We start from the raw sequence: 20,015 nt of genomic DNA, 5'->3' as shown, positions 1-20,015 counted from the left end.
CTGTAATAGCTGCTGAGGTGTACAATGGCAACTTCCATACTATGTGCATGGATGTGGCTAATCAACAAGTAAGACCTGTTTGGGGTGAGGCTCTCACTAATGTTCACTTTTGCTTTCAGTTCTCCCTGGAGCTGGAAGGCCTATTGTGAGGGTTGAGCTGCAGCACTTCCACTTGGGGGAAAGGTTACTACAGGAGCAAAGATGTTTTCAGACAAATTCATCTCCCTCTTTGCAGCTTTGCCATTTTAATAATTGAGAGATTAAAAATGTAACAACCAAATGAGAATGGGAAATTTATATGCCCACACTGGAAGCACAATTTACAGCTTCCATGAAGGCAAGAGATTTTAACCTGCAAGCATACAAGGTTTAACCTTTCTCGAACATACTTGAGATTTAAATACAAAGTCACAGACTGTAGTACTATAAAACAGCCCATTGGGACAGGCAACGCATTCTATTGCATTTAACTCAGGGCTGAAAGCCAAGAATGTCTCTATTCAGACCCAGCACAGCCACCGACTCACTGTGTGGCCTAGGGCCTAATCGTACAACCATAGCCCTAACTACCGTGAACTCACCTCCTGGCTTTAGTGGGGCACCTCAGAACAGTGACTGAGTGCAGGCTTGGACTCCTGCAGCTGAACCATTTAACTTTCAATCCTTGCACTGATGAAGCAGAAGGGTATTATTAATCTACCTTTGCACTTCCAATATCCTTGGGTCTTCTGCGAGATGGCCTAGCTCCCAATATACATTAGAGAAATCCTATGACCATTCTAGCACCTACAGGTCACAGGCCATGCTGGCAATGTTCTAACCCACCTTTCAAAAATTGGCAGGAGGCCTTTACAGCAGCACTGCACCATGTCTGGAAGCCTAACAGTGGAAATATTCCCACCAGAGTATTTCCATCCCTTCTGCACTGATGAACAGAGGCTAGGCACAAACCAGGGTGGGGTGGGGAGAGGGAAATCAGCTTATGTCTCATTTTCTAATTTGTATAAAAACACATTGCATACTCCCTAGCCTTCCACAATTTCTAACAAAGCCCAAGCCACCATGGAGTCACTTGGTGTCTATTACTTGCTCAGTATCCAGCAGTACTAGTCTTTTGAGCTAAGTACAGACAAACAAAAAGCCCAAGGCTGAAACAATTCAGTCTTCACAGGTTAGTCTAAGCTGTGGAGATTGAACCGATAAGCAAGCGAACAGTCACTTCTGATTTCAGAAATACAGCCACATGCCTGCAGTGGCTCAGGCCAGAAGCCAAGGGGTGCTAACATAGGTGACACGTAGGGTGGGCACGTGCTCCCCCTGAGATTGGCTGCCACTGCTGGCTTCTGTGGGTGGTCCCTGCTTGCCACCTGCCCCCCCCCTTGCCATTGCCAGCATCTGTGGGAAGTCCTTGCTCACCACCCTGCCTCTGGCATTTGCCTCTGATATAACCTAAATCAGTTAAGTCTGATACCCACTTCAGCCATTCTGAGAGCAGTTTATGTGCGCTGAACTTCTGTTGTGTTACAGATTTGAACCTGTTTCCTTAAATTTATACTGGTTTATATGCCATTGCTGTCCCTAGCCTTGATGATCTTTAAAGTAGTCTTCATCCCACTTACCTGGCTGCTGGGAACAGGGGAGGACAGGCTACTCATCCTGTCTCCTAACAGTGAAGACAGGAATATAGAAAAAGAGGGAATGATTGTCCCAATCCAGACCAATCCTTTTCAGGAATCATGAGACACAGGGCATACTAGTCCCTCTGATACAAAAGGACTCTTGCCCACGTTTCCCTCTCCAATTTAAGTAAAAATTAAAGCTAGTTTTGTTTTTGGCTGCAAAAGTGAACAACATTCTCCCATACAGCATGTTGGCTATTTGCAGTGATGCCTAAAAATCCTGTCCATCAATTTGAAGACATAGACCTGACCTTAAAAAAAGTGTTAACTGCAGAATTAACTTGAATTACCTACATTTGGAGTGAGATCAAGTAGTAGATGTTGCATTAGCACTTGATAAGCTGTGTTAACTTGAGCTGTAAATGTCTCCTGATTGGCTAGCCTTTTTGAGTCAACAGTTTCACATTTAAAGTTAATGGTTTGTGTGTGAAGGCAGGACTCAACCTCAGCTGTGAAGCCAAACTCAGTATCTTAATTTTGAGGTGTATTTTTGAACAGTTTCCACATTCCTCAGTGCAGGGCTGGAAAATAATATAGCACTTATTTCGATTCTGTTCTTACAGAACAGAACAGAACAGGGAAAGTCAGCTTGTCAATATATTTTATTCTGACGAACAACACCTGCATGTGCATGCCTTGCATAGATAATGATTTAGTACAATGAAAGACATAAATCACAGGAGGCCAAAATTTAAAAAATGTCCTAAAATGTGCATTTTATTTCATATCATTATACAATGTTTACATACAGGCATAATTTTAAAACTGCTTAAAAGGTGTGTAAAATAAAGTGAGGGAAATACCAAGTTATAATCCCCCCTCCCAACTCAACACAAATAAAATACAATTTAAAACAATCTCTACCAAATTCACGTTTTCTCCTGAATTTAATGAATCTTTCATTTCAACATGAAAAATACAGTGGAATGAATACTCAAGTTGAAATGCTGACCTACACATTTGTAATGAGCTGCAAGTCTACTAGTTAAAAATCAGAAAATCTTAAATATTTTGCTTCTTGCCTATCCCTTTGTTTTATTGAATTCAAAGGCACAGAAGGTTCAAATCCTCACAGATCAATACAACTCAGATAAAATAAATTACCATGCTGCACAAATATTTGAATTGTACAGTATCAAACTAAAAGCCCACTGTTGTATCTTTTGTTAAAAGTAGCACCAGTCCGCACCTGATCTGTCTCTCCAACATTACTCAGTCTTCTTGTCAAATATAGTTGGCACTTGAGGTGGGACACTTTCTGCCGCAGCAAGGATTCCTAGACAGACTAAGCATACTGTATTGCTTAACTCTCTACAAAGTGTAGGCGACATCACGTTGGGAAATGGCACATTTAAACCATAATAGTTTAACCCGCATATGGCTTGCCCATTTTGGTGTTTCCCTGACCCCTGCCTGGTAGGTAAGCAGATGTTCCTGTGACTGTGGTGAAACTAAAATAAAAACACGTTTAAGGGGTTTCATGGCAAGCAGGTGTAAAAACAAAATAATATGGTTGCATCTAAGAAGGTTTTCACATGTTGTTTAACTCCAGTAAAGTTTGATCCAACATCTGATGCATACTAAGGTTTTCTTCTTTGGCATGTGCCACTTTCTCTGTTATGGGATTAAAAAATTAAGACATGAATAACAGTTCTTTGGATGCATCAATTTTCTTAACATGAAACCATGCAATCATCTTTTATCATGGAGGAGTTTAGAAGGATGAGATATATGCATGCTCGTAAATACTAGCATCTTTAGCCAAGACTATGACAAAAGATTCAAATCAATAAAGTGAACTTCAAGTGATGCAAGTTTTGAACTGCTGTGCAGCTACATGTCTAAAAAAACTGACCACTGTCAAAAGAGGTAAGATGTTTGTAAGGTTCATAAGCCACTTGGAGGGGGGGGGGGGGGGGGGGGGGGGGGGGGTCAAAGCAAGGAGGGGGGGGGGGGGGAGGGGGGGGGGGGGGGAAGGGCAGGATTAAAGAAAGAAGGGGGTGAAATTAACAAAAAAAAAAGTCAAACCACCAAGAAGGACAGAAATTATGATTCTGTACTCCAAGAACATTCACACTTTTCAAGCTGCATCATAATTCAGAACTTGCAGAGAACAAAACAACTCCCTTCCAATTAAATGGCTTCTGAGAAAATTAACGTTATTTTGGCTATTAAATATAATCAAAAAGTGTTTTATTGGCAGTTAGTAGTTTTACGTTGCATGCACGCTTTTATAGAGCAGTCATTTAACACTCTTATATGACAATATATACGCACAATGTTCTGGAGCTACATGCTATCAGAATCCAATAACAACAACTTTATGCTGATGCAAGCATACCTTTAAACTGACCAGGTATTTTAAGATGGGACTCCTATTTCTAAGGCTGCTTTCACCCAAATATAAGGCCATTTTATTGTAAACTGAAAACAGTGCACTGAATTTCCACTTATGAAAGAGCTGGGAATATATTTTATTTTGGTTTTGAAAATCGGAAATCTTGGCTAACATCCCCTCCCCACCCTCATTTCCCCTAGTAGCCAGTAAAACTCTTAACTCCAAATTATAATGGGAACTAAAATGAAAGAATAAGTTTTCTACAAGAAAGGGTGCTGGTTTTTAAATGCTATTGGCCAGAAACTGTAACTGGTAGTGTAGTGGAAAGGATGCACCTATTACACACAAAGAATGTGCAGCTGCTCCAAGATATACATTTAAAGGAGCCATAACAGAAGGGGCACTTCCACATTTTTCCAGCATCATTTGAAAGTGTGTCATGCATTAATTTATAGCAGATACAATACCCTTAATATCAATTTACAGGTTTCTTGCATATTTCTACATGGACTCATTCATTCTTGAGGAATTTAGGTAAGTTTATGTTTAAAAACAGCTGACAGTATATCCACACCAAAGTTTAATCCTCATTCAATGCCAACTTTAGTTCATTAGTTAGGCGACTGTTTTGCTCAAGTTGCTGGTAGAGTTGGTCTGTACAGTCAGCAAGCAAGTTAAAAGGAAAAAAAGGCAGAATGAAGAAAGATTAGACAGAAAATAAAGGTAAATAAGAGTTAATAAAAACTAGTCACAAGACAGTTCAGTAACTAGTAAAACAGAGAGAAAATCCTTTCCTTACCTTTAGTCAGAGTACTAGAAATATAAATACCTATTCCAAAGCCCAAGGAACACCCACTACAACCTTTGAAGGACTTCTCTAACACTCCTCTTGTGGGATTAGATTGTGGGACAGATCAATAGTGAGGAAAAAAACCAAGAGGCAGACCCAAAAGTATCTCCCAAGTGAAACCATCCGAAATGTAGTGTAAACTTCTAAACCTAGACCTGCGTGCAGCAGCAACTGCGCCAGTGTTTGTTTTAGGACTACCATCATTCTGTGCAAGTACACAAGACATGGCATGATTTCATAGCTAAACATCACATGACTGAAATCAAGTGTATAATCAGGCTTGACTGAAGTGCACTAGCTTAGTGAAGTCTTGGCTCAGTGTAACAGACACTGAAATCACCGCATCTTTTTCAGTGAGTCTCTTGCAGTCTCAGTGTTCAGTTTAACATGACTGGATCAAGCCCTGCATGACTAACTGCACGTTCTCTGTATTGTGTGATTTGGCAACTGAAATAGCTTTGGGAAACTAAGGTGCATTTCCCAATTACTAAAATGAGGAGGATTTAAAAGTCCTTGAATGTAATATGCGATTCACACATGTACATGTGACAGGCTTCACAGTAGGCAATGTTCAGGTGAAACAATGAGTGCAAGCTGCCATTCTGCTTGAGTAGCGCAAAATACTCAAGGACTGTCATGACAGTTGAGCTTCAGGATCAAACACCACACATACAACTACAGTATTAAAACAGAAAATCTAGTGAGGATTGTTCCATGACAATGTATTCTGTTTCCTTCTCTTGTTTTGTATTTTTATTGACAGCATAAATATGAATTGAGATTTTACATGAATATTTTGACTGTTCATACCCAGTTTTTCCAGTGTGCAGAGCAATCTGTTTTGCCTTTCAGATAACCCACCTGAGAGCTACAGCAGCAATATATAACATCCTACAGCAGTAACAAGGCCATACAAGGCCACAGGATACATTTGTGCAACAAATGGCAAACACCTGAGCCAGGTAAGCTCAGAAGATAGCCCAGAACCCGGGTCTGTTACAACTGACAGACTGCCTCAGCATCCCTCTTCATCACTGCAATGTTACACATTAAATCATACTTGGAAACACTATCCAAATCTCAAGATAGCCAAGCATCCACTCTGAATATCAAAATCTATGTAGTGATTCTTCAAAAAAATATGGTGTTATAATTTGAACTAAGAGCTGCATATTTGTTTGGATCATAACACTTTTTTTTTTTTTTTTTTTTGAGGCAAAAAAAAAAAAATTCTAGATGCCCAAACTAAAACTAATTCTAAAAATCACTAGTCAGACTTGATCATCTTGACCACAAGTTTTCCAACTTTTAAAATGTATATATAAACAGGAACAGGACAGATTTAATTGATAATTGTATAGTTATTGGCCAATATGAAGACTGTCCAAATTACACCTATCTTTATTTTGTGGCTTTTAATTCTTTTGAGAAGAATTAAATCTGAGGCTTTTTTAGATTTGACGAAATTTGAAAAAACAAGAACAAATAAAAAAAACAAAATAAAGCAAACACACACCACCAAAAAACCTCGAGTTTCTCTATCCTCACCTGGTTCAATTTCTCTAATGATCAATATTCAGATCAAGCATAGTATCACGTTATGAAAAGATGCTATGAGGTGAAGTTGACAAAAAAAATTCAAAAACAGAAATGGAAAAAAGTGTTGATTTTCAATTGGAACCAAAACAAAAGAGAAGTAGAGAAGAAATTACCAATTATGAAAGGACTGCAAGAGGGAAGGATGCATTTTCAAGCCTCATAGAGTACTATACATTTGACAAAAGTTTAAAAAAAAAAAAAAAAAGATAATAGCTTTCTAAGGGAACTCCACATTACCATTTACATGGGAATGATATGCAATTAAGTATGAATATCTAGGTACGGAACAGTAAATTTAGGTACACTGATTTGAGCTGATTTATGTTTTATAAGCTTTGGAAACTTTAGCAACAAAATCTAATGAAAGGAGTAATTAGAAGTCAATTTAGTTTAAACTGATATTCACTTTAACGTAAAAAACTATTTTAATTTTTCCCCTCATTATGAAGGAAATGAAGTTAGAATAGTTGCAATGAATTTAAAGAAATACCATTGCACTTCTAATTATATATAATATAGGAGAGCAAAAAATGACAATATTTCATGTTCTATACTTAAAAGGACAAATGTCAAGGTCAATATGAACCCACCATTTAGGTTTTTCAGAACAAAGATTTAAAGGACCAGAGATCAACGAAAACATTTAATTTAATATGTAATGAAGGCAGGGCAGTATGAGTTAACTACTGACAATTACAAGACTGATTTAATTTTTAAAGCATTTCTCTGCAACTCAAACTTGCAATTTTATGCCAACACAAAACTGTAAAACTGATTAAAGATAAAAGTGAAACGCCACTGCATTTTCCCCCAACCTAGGGAGTAAAATTTAAGAAGTAAACAACATCTACAGATTTCCATAGCTCCAGAACTCAAGTAGTTAATCAGAGATCAGGACATCTGGTGGTTTTGTTTAGAAAAAAAAAAAAGTGATTTTTGACTTGACATTATCCCTTTAAAAGTTCTTTCCCTGAAAAGTTAAATGAAGAATGCACTTATGTAAGGCAGGAAGTCTTCAGTATCAAGCTAATAGGAAATTTTGGACTCTGGAAAAATTGACTGCCAAGAGATCTCCAAGGGCCAACTTGCACTCTCAACTATGCTCCCATGACCAAATGACCTCAGTGGGAATTGTATCCTTGCAGATTTTGGCCCAACAGTAAAAACCTAAAAAAAACCCCACTGAGCCTGAGTCTCATATTATCTGCATTTTAATTTGAGGGGAAAAAATGAAGATCTCACTACAAAAATGATCAATTTAGGATTCCCAGGTGTAGCACTGTCACCCCACAAGCTAATATTATTGGTTTTGCATTTCTGATAACCAAGCAAAAGGTTTGTGAAAAAGGGTAGAAAAGTAAAGAAGGGAAAGGCAGCCAAAAATAGATTCCTAAAGGCAAAAAAGCAGATTTTTAACTTTATTAATATAGTTTTCAATAAATAAAAGGCAAAAGAATAGCAAAAGGGATACAGCTTACACAGCGGGATGTTTTATTTTACATTGAAAGAAGTGGAGTTTCTGTACAATAGAAGGCACAAAGAGCAATATCCTGAGACAGGAGTCTAAAAGAAAAGGATCAAGGTAAGCTGGAAGGCAGGACAGTGAGCCCATGAAACATCCAAGAGCTTGAAAAGGTGGTTTAATCCAGTTGGATGAAGATGTCTTTTTACAGGTGAAGCAAAGAAATTTATCTGCATGAAGAAAAGAAGTTGGAAAAAGGTGGAAAATGAAAATGGCATAATGGAAAGAAATAAAGGGAAAAACAGCAACCGCACAGCAGAACTAAGCATGCCAAGCTAGATTGCTAGCAAAATACCATCCCACACCTACTACTGGAATGTTACAGCAATGCCTCATTTACACTTAGATGAGTAAATGTATTTATAGCTGAGAATCAGTTCTGAATGCTCTCTCCCTTACTTAAAGTCCACTTACTAACAAAAGAAAGGAGAAAAACCTCTCATCTGTAATTCAAAGTTCATTACAGACAAGCTGTCACAACAATGAAGTCTCCAAAGCCTGTGGCATTGCTTTCAAACTGGACATCTCTTAGATTTAAGTTATGCTAATATAGTTGCTAATGCATGCAAGAAACTACATTTAGTTCTCTGCACAGAAAAACCTAGAGGCCTGCAATTTGTACATGAAGATGTTAGTGTGAAGAGCCACTAAAAGTATTTTCTGATTTAGAATCAAAACATGCAAAACAGATGATATTAGACCACCACAACTTTCTAATCCTTACAAGGTATGGCAAAAGTAATAATATGTGCACCAAGGGATTTTTTTAACTAGATAAGACAATTTTAAATTTTCAACACATGCAAAGCACATTTGTGGCTCTACCCAAAGTCTAAGATTTACTAAAAATCTGCAACTCCAGATCCTTTAGATGCAGAAGGAACATCTACTGGCATACTTTAGAGTGCACCACAATTGGCCAAGTTCTCCTTTGTCAGTTTTTCAAAATTTATGCACAAGTGCATCACTATGGGGAGGAAGAATTTAAAGGTTTCAGCATAGTTGACTCCTGTTCAGTGTCTTTAGTATCTGTCAGAAAATTTAGTCTGTTACAAATACTAGACCACCAAGCACAGCATGGGTTGGTCATACTCTTACCAACCTTGCAGTTTTACTACTTTTCAAGTTTCTTCCCATAACTGCCTGTTAACTAAAGCCAGTGTTGCAACACTTCCGTCTTGTAAGCTATTTCCATCACTGCCAATAAAATATGTGAAGATATTTTTCAAAGACTCAAGATCACATTCCAAATCCATGTCCTTTTTTTAAAAGAAGGTCTTAAAAGTATTTTGTCATTAGCAATAACTGTTGAGAAATTAGGGCAGGCCAGAAAACTAAGAAACACTACTAAAAAATGAATGAAACACGTTATCTAAATCCCACAGACTACAATGAAATTCTCAGTGTAGATTCTTTACCAGAGGTAGTTACTACTCACAAGAGTAAAACAAACTCTGAAGAAAGCCCTTTGTATAGCACATACTGAAACATTTCTATTCTGGCAACTTAAAAACGGTGGTCGTCTGTGTAACATATCTGAACAGAAGCGAACTGAAAATGGGAAAGTAAAAGTGAATTAAGCATGACAACTATAAGGAAAGGCCAATTCATGTATCCAAAATGAAAATGCAAACATGAGTTTCTAAAGCTAATCTTGAAAAACTCTTAAGAAAATTCACTAGGACAGGCAAGAAGTACTTGCCTACTCTTTACCAAGACAAAAAAAGTAGCTATATTTTACGTGCGTGAACAAACTAAGAGAATTTGTTCACCGTAGAGAGTGAGGGAGTTTCATTTAATAAGACTGCAACTAAGCAATCAGGAAAGTAGCGCAGGCACAGGCAAGGAGGACATTTACATGGAAGTCATATCGTTGAGAGCGTGGTCCAGCTCCTCACTGATCGCTTTGTACTTCAGTTTCTGAGCATATAACTCATCTAATATTTCCCACGGGAAGGCGGAGATGTGCGAGGAAATGGTGTATGATCAAGTGATGGAAGGTGAAGGTGGTGGCATGGGATACCATCCGGAAGCAGTGGCAGGAAAAGGGAACAGTGCACAGAAGGAAGTGGTGTAGCGGACAAAGAACAAAAACAAATCAAATATCAATTAGGAAGGAATAAAAACAGAAAGTAGCTTTACATGAAAAGTCAATGAATATTACTGCATCACTGGCAAGCCAAGCTGAGAGAGATAAAGCCAAAGAAAATCAAGCGTGTAAAGAAAATACAGTTACCATTTCACTAAACTGTATCTGCTTGTATTCTACACTTTGTATAGGCACATGCAACAAAGGTACAGATCTAAAAATACCGCTGTGGTAGAACTAAGCTTTCTATGTCTACTATTCTTTAAAAAGATATTACGGTGTTTGCTACTCTGAAACACAAGCTTTTCCCAGAGGTTTTGTTCTTCCCAAGCATCTTAACTTTTTTCTCCCTTTCTTGCTCTTTTTTTTTTTAAAACAGAGTCACTGACCACTGCGCAGCTGGCTGGTTCTTTCATACCCTTTAAAGAACTCTAGCTCAAGACAGTCTCCTATACCAAGCAAGAAATTTTATTGTAATGTCAAAGTAGCACATTTTCAAGGGAAATATTTTTAAATTAGAAAGCACAAGTGATTTATTTCTCCAGAGCACAAAAAGTACTTTGCTAGAATTCTGAAAGATTCTAAATATTCTAAAACAAATTCCATGTGCTCTATAAAATCATCTCAGCTTCTTGATGTATATACAATGCACTGGTTTTACTGGACAATAATAAGTGTTCTACTTCAAAAAAATAGTTGCGTTGACCTGTGCTTACTCTCAGTCATAAATTGAATTAGCTTGCAACATTCCTAACAACCAAACAAAATACTGTTCCTTGCTGATATTTATAAACAATTAAACCAGGGTATTCATTTTATCTTCTGATTATTTACCTTCTTCGTATAGCCAAGTAGAAGAGTTTAAAGGAAAACAGGTCTCAGAATATAAAAGAAAAAAGGCAAGAGCAAAACACTGTCCACCTAACCTGGTAAGTCAATAATAAATCTAGATTGGAAAATACTACATTCATTTAGGGGGTATTCTTCATATTCTATTTAAAGGAATATTTTATTTTGTTGGCATGGGACTGGTCACGTAAGTAAGAACTTGCAGGACATTCAGTAAAAAATATACAGGTGGACACAAGCTTTGTATTTGGTAGCAAATGAGAAAAAGAAGAATCATACCTTCTAGGTCATCAATGCTCTTCTCCAGCTTGGTTACTGATCTCTCAGCAAATTCAGCACGAGTCTCGGCCTGAGGTTAAGAATGTACATGTCAAAAACCACAGAAGTAATTTTAGGATATTTATGATATATCTAGAAGTACAAAAGCAATTATAAGTACGAGAAAAACAACACAGCAGTGGTTTTTAACTGCACTTTTTTTTTTTAAAAGTACACTGCACTTTATATGCAAGATGGACCTAAAACCGGATCCTTGACCATCTTGACTTCTGTACTTACTGTATTTTTATGCACATAATACAAACACAAAGCCAGAAATGCTTGTATTGTAAAATGCTCTTTTTTTTGAGCACGCATTTAACATACTGCTATTAGCCATAAACTGACTTCATATTAAAGAGAGAGACAGTAGTATTGTAAGATTTGTTACAGAATTTCTCAAATTTTACCTCCTTCAGTTTGTCGGTCAGGATTTTAATCTCCTCTTCATATTTGTCTTCCTTCTGTGAGTACTGTAATTAGAAAGAGCATCACAGATGTTAGACCAAGTATTTGGTTTAGGAAAATATAACATGCATGACAAATCTTTCAATGTAACGTTACCCTCATATCAGCATAGTTAATGGTGCAGTGCATTTTCTTCTACAAGGTACGATGATCATGTTTTGGTTTATTTATTACAAGAACCAAGTTTTGCTCTAAAATGCATGGGACTAGGTAGTGGTAACTCAGGGAAGAATTTAACCCTAAAATTTTGAAGTGGGAGGCTAGGTTAAAGGCAAGATAATATCTTAATACTAAAGCTGAATGACATAGCACACAATATAAGGTTGATGAACAGTTAACACTGATTGAGTCTTTATTTGAATAACGATTCTCATGATTCTGGAATATGGCCAAATACCAGCTAAGTAACAGGCCCATACTTTTCCATTTATCATATGGCCTTAATGAAATACTGTGCAAATATTAAAAAAAAGAATAAGAAAAAATGTAGGCCTTTTGGATTAATTACTTGCCAAGTGACATGCTCTCACGTAAGGCTCTAGCCTACCTTCTCAGCCTGAGCCTCCAGCGACTTCAGGTTGTTGGTCACAGTTTTCAACTCCTCTTCAAGCTCAGCACATTTGCTATTATTTTGAAACAGAGGCAGGAAAGGGGGCAGGGGGAAGACCAGACAAAGCCAAAGAAATAGGAAAAAAGGGGGGAAAAGATAGAGAAAAATGAAACCAATTATGGAGCAAAAGAGCGGCATAGAAAGTAGCTGAAGCCATCACAGAATTGAAAGCAATCCTTCAGTGCCAGAAATATCTTTAAAATATATATTTTTTAAAAACAATTATTTTCTACAGCACTGAGCTTACTTAGAAGTGCTCACACATCCTTTAACTATGAGATAGTTCAGCTTCTTTTCTGGCTGCACAAAAGATTGGTTGTAAAAGTAAAAATGAATAAAAGACTAAGAAAGCCACCAAAGCAAGATGCAAAGAAAGTAAAGAGTGCAGTGAGGATTCATTCATTATTACTGATGGGCTAAGAAAGCTGAAAGACTTGGGTTGCAGCTAAACCTAAAAACTGTATATTAGTATCAGTACCTTATCCTCTGCAGCCATTAATGCTTTCAAGGTTTGATCCATTATTCTTAACTGTTCTTCCAGCTGTCGGACTTGGCTGTTAGTGAACACATGAAATGCACAAAAGCCATTCACAAAATCAGTGTGCAGGTAGAGCATGCAGTGACAACACATACACATATACATACACACACATTTACTTTGGTGTTTACTCTTTATCTCAATCATTACAGTAAATGAGCAAATCATAGGATTGAGCTGAACACACAGTGTACTGCCAACATTTCATGCTGTTACAGTTACTGTCTTGCAGCACCTCACACATATCCTGGGGAAGTTCGATCCCTTACCCTTCCGAAAGTTCAGCGCGTTCCTCAGCCCTCTCAAGATCACTCTCAATAATTACCAATTTACGCGCCACCTATAAGAGGCAAATATAATAATCATGTATTATTGCAAGCTCTGTGCTAATGCAGTCAATGCCTCAGGTAATATCTCTTGCTAGAATAATCTAAATAAAAGGATCAAGCCTTTTCCATAATATTATAGGTTCATAGATGTAGTGTTCAAAGGGACCTGAGCAGATCATCAAGTCTGACCCCCTGCCGTGGGCAGGAATGAATACTGGGCTCATATGACCCCTGGTAAGCTTAAGCTCATATGTTCCCACCTAGGTAATTATCAAGCCTCCATTTAAAGACCCCTAAGGTAGGAGGCAGCACCACTTCCCTTGGAAGCTGGTTCCAGATACTGGCCACCCTGACTGTGAAGTAGCGCCTCCTGATGTCTAGCCTGAACCTACCCTCAATCAACTTGTGACTGTTATTCCTTGTTACTCCGGGAGGTGCTTGGGGGAACAGGGTCTCACCCATTCCCCTCTGGTCTCCCCTGGTACAAAGATTCCCTACTACAAAAAAAAAAAAAGAGTTGACAAGTAAACCAGACCTTTTTTTACTCACAAGGCTCCATTCATATTATGGTACATTGGAAATAGAGCCCATGGAAAACATCCAGTAACATAACAGAATCATAGAAGATTAGGGTTGGAAGGGATTACTGGAAGTCATCTAGCCCAACCCCTTGCTCAAAGCAGGACCATCCTCAACTAGATAAAAAATATAAGAGATAATAGTTCAAAACTACTTCTTTCTTCTTCTGATAGTCTCTCTGAAGACGGCAGGGATTCTTCTCTCAACCATTTTGGTGCAAGCATAGCATAGCAAGATGCCATGACACTAGATGTGTGGTATCAAAACACATGGTAAGACGACTGACAGGTTAGCTTCATTTAATCCTGTTGGTGCCAATTTTAGCTGCTAGACCAAGAAGAGCCTGCTGTGCTAAGAAATAAGCAAAGCTCTTCAGCAGACATAGAACTGCCTCATCTCTGGAGACACCCAGGAGCACATTTCTGCTATAAGTCCTTCATGGGAGCAGCACTATGTTTCTGACCTCTTGTACTTGTATGACAAACAAAACCAAAAAGCTGTAGTCAGAGTCTGTATGGCCTCTGCTCTGCAGTTTGCACTCAAGAACTGACCTCTTCGTATTTGCGGTCAGCCTCCTCAGCAATATGCTTGGCTTCTTTAAGCTGGATCTCTTGGATTTCCATTTTCTCTTCATCCTTTTGGGCTCTGTTTTCAATGACTTTCATTCCTCTGAAAACAGGAAAAACAGGAAATACAAGGTTTAGAGCTTGCTAGTTTACCTCTAACCCTCATGCCATTAGACCAAGATGAATGAAGCGTCAGAGATATTTGACTTCACTGCGAAATGACATTTCCAGGGCTTAGTTCTGTGTACTTGCACTTACAGGCTAAGAATAAACTCTAAGGGAGTCGGACTTAAAAGGAAGAAATAGTTAATTATGTTGTCTGTGCAACTCACAACTCAGCAAACATCTGAAATCATCCACCTCCGTAGATTTTTCATACTTTTTTAATGCAGTGACTAGCTCTCTCCCCTTCAAAACGTAAATGACAATGGGAATTGCTTTTCAGTCCCTAAGAAGAAGTGACTAAGGACAAAATGTACACTACAACTCACATGCTAAATACTTCAGCTCCCTGGCACTGCATCTCCAAATCCCTGGAAGACTGGCAAGGGGCATATTTCTGAGGTGGATATTTAAAATTCTGTGACACCTCCTGTATTTAAGATACTGTCTGCTCTGCACAAAAATTTAATATTTTTGAAGTGACGGGGATTTACCCCAGGCACCAGACAAAAATTCCCTTTCCTAGCTGTTACACAATATGCCATGCGCGTGTTCAAAGCAGCTGTACTGTCAGTGCTGGCAAATGCACACACTGTAAAATGTTCAGGGATCTTTCCAGAAGAAATAAATTGGGACAGATAACTTGTAAAAGTCCAATGGTGTAAAAGTCCAAACACCAATGGGACATGGGCTCCTAAAGCACCTCTAGTGCTTTTGAACATTCTATCCTAAATTCCCCTGATCCTGCATTCGTAAGAGCACAAGAAGCTGCACTGATGCACAAACTGCATACTGCCAGTCCTTTCCTGTTTGCCTTTCCAGACGATTTAGTCTTTGTGCAAGATTTTTCTTGAGTGCTCCAAGAGTGGTGCACGATACAGGCTTCTATCAGGGAAGCAGTGTGCATCACCTCCACAAAATTCTAAGGCCAAAATACAACAGCCTTGGGGCTAGGATTAACCTTTATCTCTACACCAGGTCAAAGGCCAAACCACAACCCCTAATGATTCAAAGGATACTTGAAAATATTATCTCTACACTGGGCATGTAAACTAAGACTAAAACCTGAATGCTCAGTAAGTCTTTGTGGATTAGGGGAAGGATTGACTGAGGTCCACATATACGAAGATGGAACTGACCCCAGGCAATCAAACACAAAAGTGGTTTAGCTTACTTTTAGTTAACTCACACATGACTATATTTGATTTGTAAGGACAGGGAACTGATCATTGAGCCATATTCACCTTTCACTCTCATCTGCTGCCTTCTCAGCCTCCTCCAGCTTTTGCAGAGCAGTTGCCAAACGCTCCTGTGCACGATCCAACTCTTCCTCAACCAGCTGGATACGTCTGTTCAGAGAAGCTACCTCGCTCTCAGCCTAAATAAAGGAAGCAAAGAAAATAAATTCATAATATAAGCTAAGTCTTTTGTAAAGGACCATTGAGACGGTGTTAAAATGAAAGTTGGGAGAAAGCACATGGAATGAACCCTAAACTAATCCATCGAGTAGCCTGCGTGCACATACTCCCACCAATGCCTTCATTAAAACGTGCAGTCATCAATTGGATTTATTGGTCCTCAACTTTATATGAAGTACTTAAATACCACACAACTTGTACTAACAAAATAGGACATATTGTCAGATTCCATTTTTTCCCCTGGTTTTGTGCATTCAGCTTGCAGATATGAACAGAGCAAAGACACTAAAAACTTTGTTTAAATGTAGCAATTTTTCACATGAACTAATTTGTCTGCCCCGGACCAGTGTATTGAAGGAAGATGTGCAGCTTTAATCCCAAGTCTAGGGGTAGGAATTTGCCCTTATTTCTAAAAAAGAAGTCACGTTACTTCTTTGAGCTACAGGAAAGTAGGAAGCATTAGCTCTGTGAGTTAGCACAGGGAATGCCTACACTTACAATATATTGGTGAAGGAATCTGCATAAACCTCTCTCACAAATGGAGTGCTAAAACACTGGAAAACAGTATAAGTGCAAGATATAGATGGGGTTTGTTTATAAAAGATACAATGCTAACAAGTATGTTAACAATTAAAGTTACATTACAGGAGTTCTGGCCTCTGCAACTGCCAGGTACAGGACATGTGAATGGGTACGGTGATAAGCATCCTCTTCATTATTTCCTCCATCTTTGCCTTCCTTGCATTACCTACTGTTCTGGTCTTCTGTGTACCTCTTATCTTTACAAGCTTTCACTTGAGACATTTTTCAAGCTACATCTGCTTTGGTCACAGAATAAGTCCTGTAATGGGATTCTATAAACAATTTCCTTATTAAGCCTCTTGTTTTCAAAAGGACACAGGTGAGAAATGCTTAGAATAAAAAAAGATCACTATTCAAAAGGTATATTACTTTCAAGAAAACAAATTACATTTTAAGTTATTGAAAACTAATTTCAACATTTACCCAGTCTGTTCTTCCAGGAAAGTACAACTGTGATACCTGATAACTACTACTTGCAAATACTGGTACCCTTTTGCGATTGAAGATTTTTAGGTGTTACTATTTACAGCCATAGCAAGAGGCCTAGTCATGGGCCAGGAGTGGATCTAGGATTCTGAAAAGGTGTGATGGAGAGCTTCCTGGCATGGCAGGGTGCACTTGGCAGCTATGACCAGAGCTATCAACAGCAGAGAGCTCACTACCTGTGCGCTACACAGTTAAAGTACAGTGCAATTGAACCAGTGCACCTCCCTTCCCCCCACTTCCCTTCCACCCCAATCTGTCCCTGTCATTGACCAAGACTCCACCGTGCTAAGTTTAAATGAGAACAGCTTCTATATGGGGCAATCTCTACCCTCTACTACAGTGGTAAAACTGCCACTAGAACAAATGGAAGTTGCACACACAGAGTAAACATACACATTTATGAACTATTAAAGGTCACTGGGAACACTGGCAGTGAGACTGCAAGATTAGGCACAGAAAGAAAATAAATCCCTAAATGTCTATGTTATCTCAAGTTTTCTATTTTCTCTGGCCATGTAATCAGGCTGCAAGGCTCAGCACTCCTTACAAGCCACAAGATTTTTAGGAGAAGAACACAGATATTTCAACTTGAAAAGCAGAACTTTTTTTGGCAAGTGGGGTTTGCAAATAGTACTTTTGCAAATGCCGGCTGAAAATACTTTGAGAAAGTAGCAATACTGCAAGTTAATTATTATCATGCTAAAACTGTTCTTACTGTGATAAGAGCATACAATATACTTAGAAAACATAGGGTGATTAAAGTTCAAGTTCTTACTTCCTGTTCTGTAAGCTATAACTCAACAAGGGTTTACCAACTAGCCTTATAAGGCCCAAGTTATTCTGCTGCAGAGCAGTACTTCTGTCCTTATATGGTAAGGAAAGGGAAAAAAAAATAGTGATGACATTAAGGGGCACTCCCATGGCTAACAGATAAACATAACCTTTTGCATTTGTGCCAAAGCCCTTGTACGCTACATACTTTCACTGTGCGATGACATGAATACACTACAGGTTGATTATTGTTACTGTCTAAGGAAGATTTTTTGCCAGCTATTCTTATAACTGGATTCACTGACTTTTGATTTTTTTAAAAAGAAAATGGCTGCAAGTTATCTCAAAATCTCAGTAATCTTGTTAGCAGTCAAAAGATGCAAGTTCCAATATGCTGTGTCGAGTGCCTAAGCTTTCTTATGGTTTGCATTTCGTACCTTGCACAGGAGAAAAAAAAAAATCTAGCTGATCACACGCCTTAGTATTACACTAAGGGATGGGTCAGCTTTACACCCCAGACTGCTAGCTGCAGTGAACACTTTGATAAGAAAAACTTAACAGTACAGGAGCAGCTACATTTGTGTAAATGGTACTCTTTCCATACAGCAAAGCCATGTATTTACACGTGCTCATCAAGTCCATTACCTGTTTTTAATCACATCACTACTTACTTCTATTAAATGGAAATGTATTATCATGATTATAAACTCCCTATGAAATCTAGATAAAATATTCAAGAAACAAAACCCTGCCTTCAAGCATGCAAAGCTCAAATCTCTGGTCTGTGTCAGAAATTTAATAAGACTTGCAGAAGTCCTCTTATTAGAAGTGGCTAAAGCCACCTTTATGGGCCTGACCCTGTTTCCATTGAATGCAACTGCAAAACTCCTACTGTTTTAAGTAGCACAAGATTAGCTCCTTGTACAACAGAAAATGTAACTTAGCAGTAAAGCTGTTTTTGCTGAAAAGATTCCATAGTGGCTAAGTCATCCATCAACTCAAATAGGAAAAATCACTTTCCTTTCCTGACCTAGTCCCTTCCTTCACTGACCTAGTTACTGCTATCAGTTTTTTAGAAAAAAAGTGCCATGGTTAGGATTGTTTAAAAAGGAACTTTTAAAGAAACAAATTAGCAACCCGTGACGCGATCTACCTCCAACTGCAGAAACAGTTATGTGAAGTGAGTTTGTAAGAACGTTAAAATACGGTCAGAGAATTCAAATGAGCCATCACTGTAGTCTCTAGGAAGGCCATCTGTAACCAATCAGGAAACATTTCTTTCACTGATGGATATCAGATAGCACACTTGTGAATTTACTGCCTTGATTAGAACAGACAGAACATTCCAGGCAAAGGTCCCTTGGCACCTTTTTTATAACCAACTAAATTAATGATAAAACAACTGTTTTGCATCATTTTTCTACAACTACCGAAGACCCCAAAACACCTCTACGAGGAATGTTATAATATATATTTTACAGAAAGAGAAATTTAGGTACAGAGATGTTAGGAGAACTGCCAAAGGTCAGTGGTAAACCAAAGAGCAAAGCTCCTGGTCTCTTGCTGTACCCACGGAGAAAACTCCATCTCGAGGCATCTACCAAATGATGCTTCTCTCTTTTGTAACTTACTTCATGTGGATATATCTGGGAGGAACAGGTGACTTGGCTCATACTTCTGATATCAGAGCACTCACCGTCCTTGAAACCATTGACTAGACTGGAAACAACATCTGAAGGAGGATGCTCACAGTGCTGGCCTGAGGTGTTTCTCTCGGTCTCTGGGAAGCCAGGTGTAATTCCCTAGGTAACCTTTGATAAGCAGCCTCTGTGCCCCAGCTCCCGGTTTATAAAACCGGACAGCATCAACACTGCTTCAGAGGGGTGCTGGGACAAGACGTACATTCACCACATACTACGCTAACAGAAGTGCCTCAATCCAGCTACGCGCTGCATGGCAAGACACTGTAGTCAAAGGCTCAGATTCGGCGGCCAGGAGCTAGGCCCCGACTTCAGGCACCCACACAGACGTGACCCGCCATTCAAGAGCAGGAAGGACGGCTGGGCAGGGGGGGGGCCGGGGGCCGGGGACGTGGCCTCAGCAGGAGCTGGCCGCCTCAGGCACCAGGGGCCCGGTGCTGCCCCACGACCCTGGCACCTAAACTCTGCCCCGGGTCTCTTGCTCTGCAGGGCGGCGGCTCCGGCCGGCACCGCGGCCTCCAGGGGCCGAGCAGGGCTCCGAGCCGTCTCCCCCCACCCTGCG

At 39.1% G+C, this 20,015-nt stretch overlaps 1 protein-coding gene across 7 annotated transcripts in view; it reads right to left on the bottom strand.

Moving 5' to 3' along the window:
* Positions 1–2,369: 2,369 nt before the first annotated feature.
* TPM1 (tropomyosin 1) overlaps positions 2,370–20,015 on the bottom strand; it is a 20,412-nt gene continuing 2,766 nt past the window's right edge. Inside the window, exons 2-9 of one of the 7 annotated variants that reach the window (XM_006029662.3) lie at positions 15,741–15,874; positions 14,320–14,437; positions 13,130–13,200; positions 12,801–12,876; positions 11,655–11,717; positions 11,206–11,275; positions 9,847–9,925; positions 8,137–8,158 (exon numbers count right to left, since the gene is read on the bottom strand). In XM_006029662.3, the coding sequence (XP_006029724.1) occupies positions 8,155–8,158; positions 9,847–9,925; positions 11,206–11,275; positions 11,655–11,717; positions 12,801–12,876; positions 13,130–13,200; positions 14,320–14,437; positions 15,741–15,874 (615 nt within the window). In that variant the 3' untranslated portion in view covers positions 8,137–8,154. Of the gene's footprint in view, positions 3,294–5,597; positions 8,159–9,842; positions 9,926–11,205; positions 11,276–11,654; positions 11,718–12,259; positions 12,336–12,800; positions 12,877–13,129; positions 13,201–14,319; positions 14,438–15,740; positions 15,875–20,015 lie in introns of those variants that run through there. The other 6 variants (XM_006029660.3, XM_006029663.3, XM_006029661.3 and 3 more) reach the window with 6 other exon arrangements.

The sequence above is a fragment of the Alligator sinensis genome, unplaced genomic scaffold (assembly GCF_000455745.1).
Source record: "Alligator sinensis unplaced genomic scaffold, ASM45574v1 scaffold291_1, whole genome shotgun sequence".
Lineage (NCBI taxonomy): Eukaryota > Metazoa > Chordata > Crocodylia > Alligatoridae > Alligator > Alligator sinensis.
Note: the sequence above shows the minus strand (reverse complement) of the source record. Positions and strands in the feature narration are given on the sequence as shown.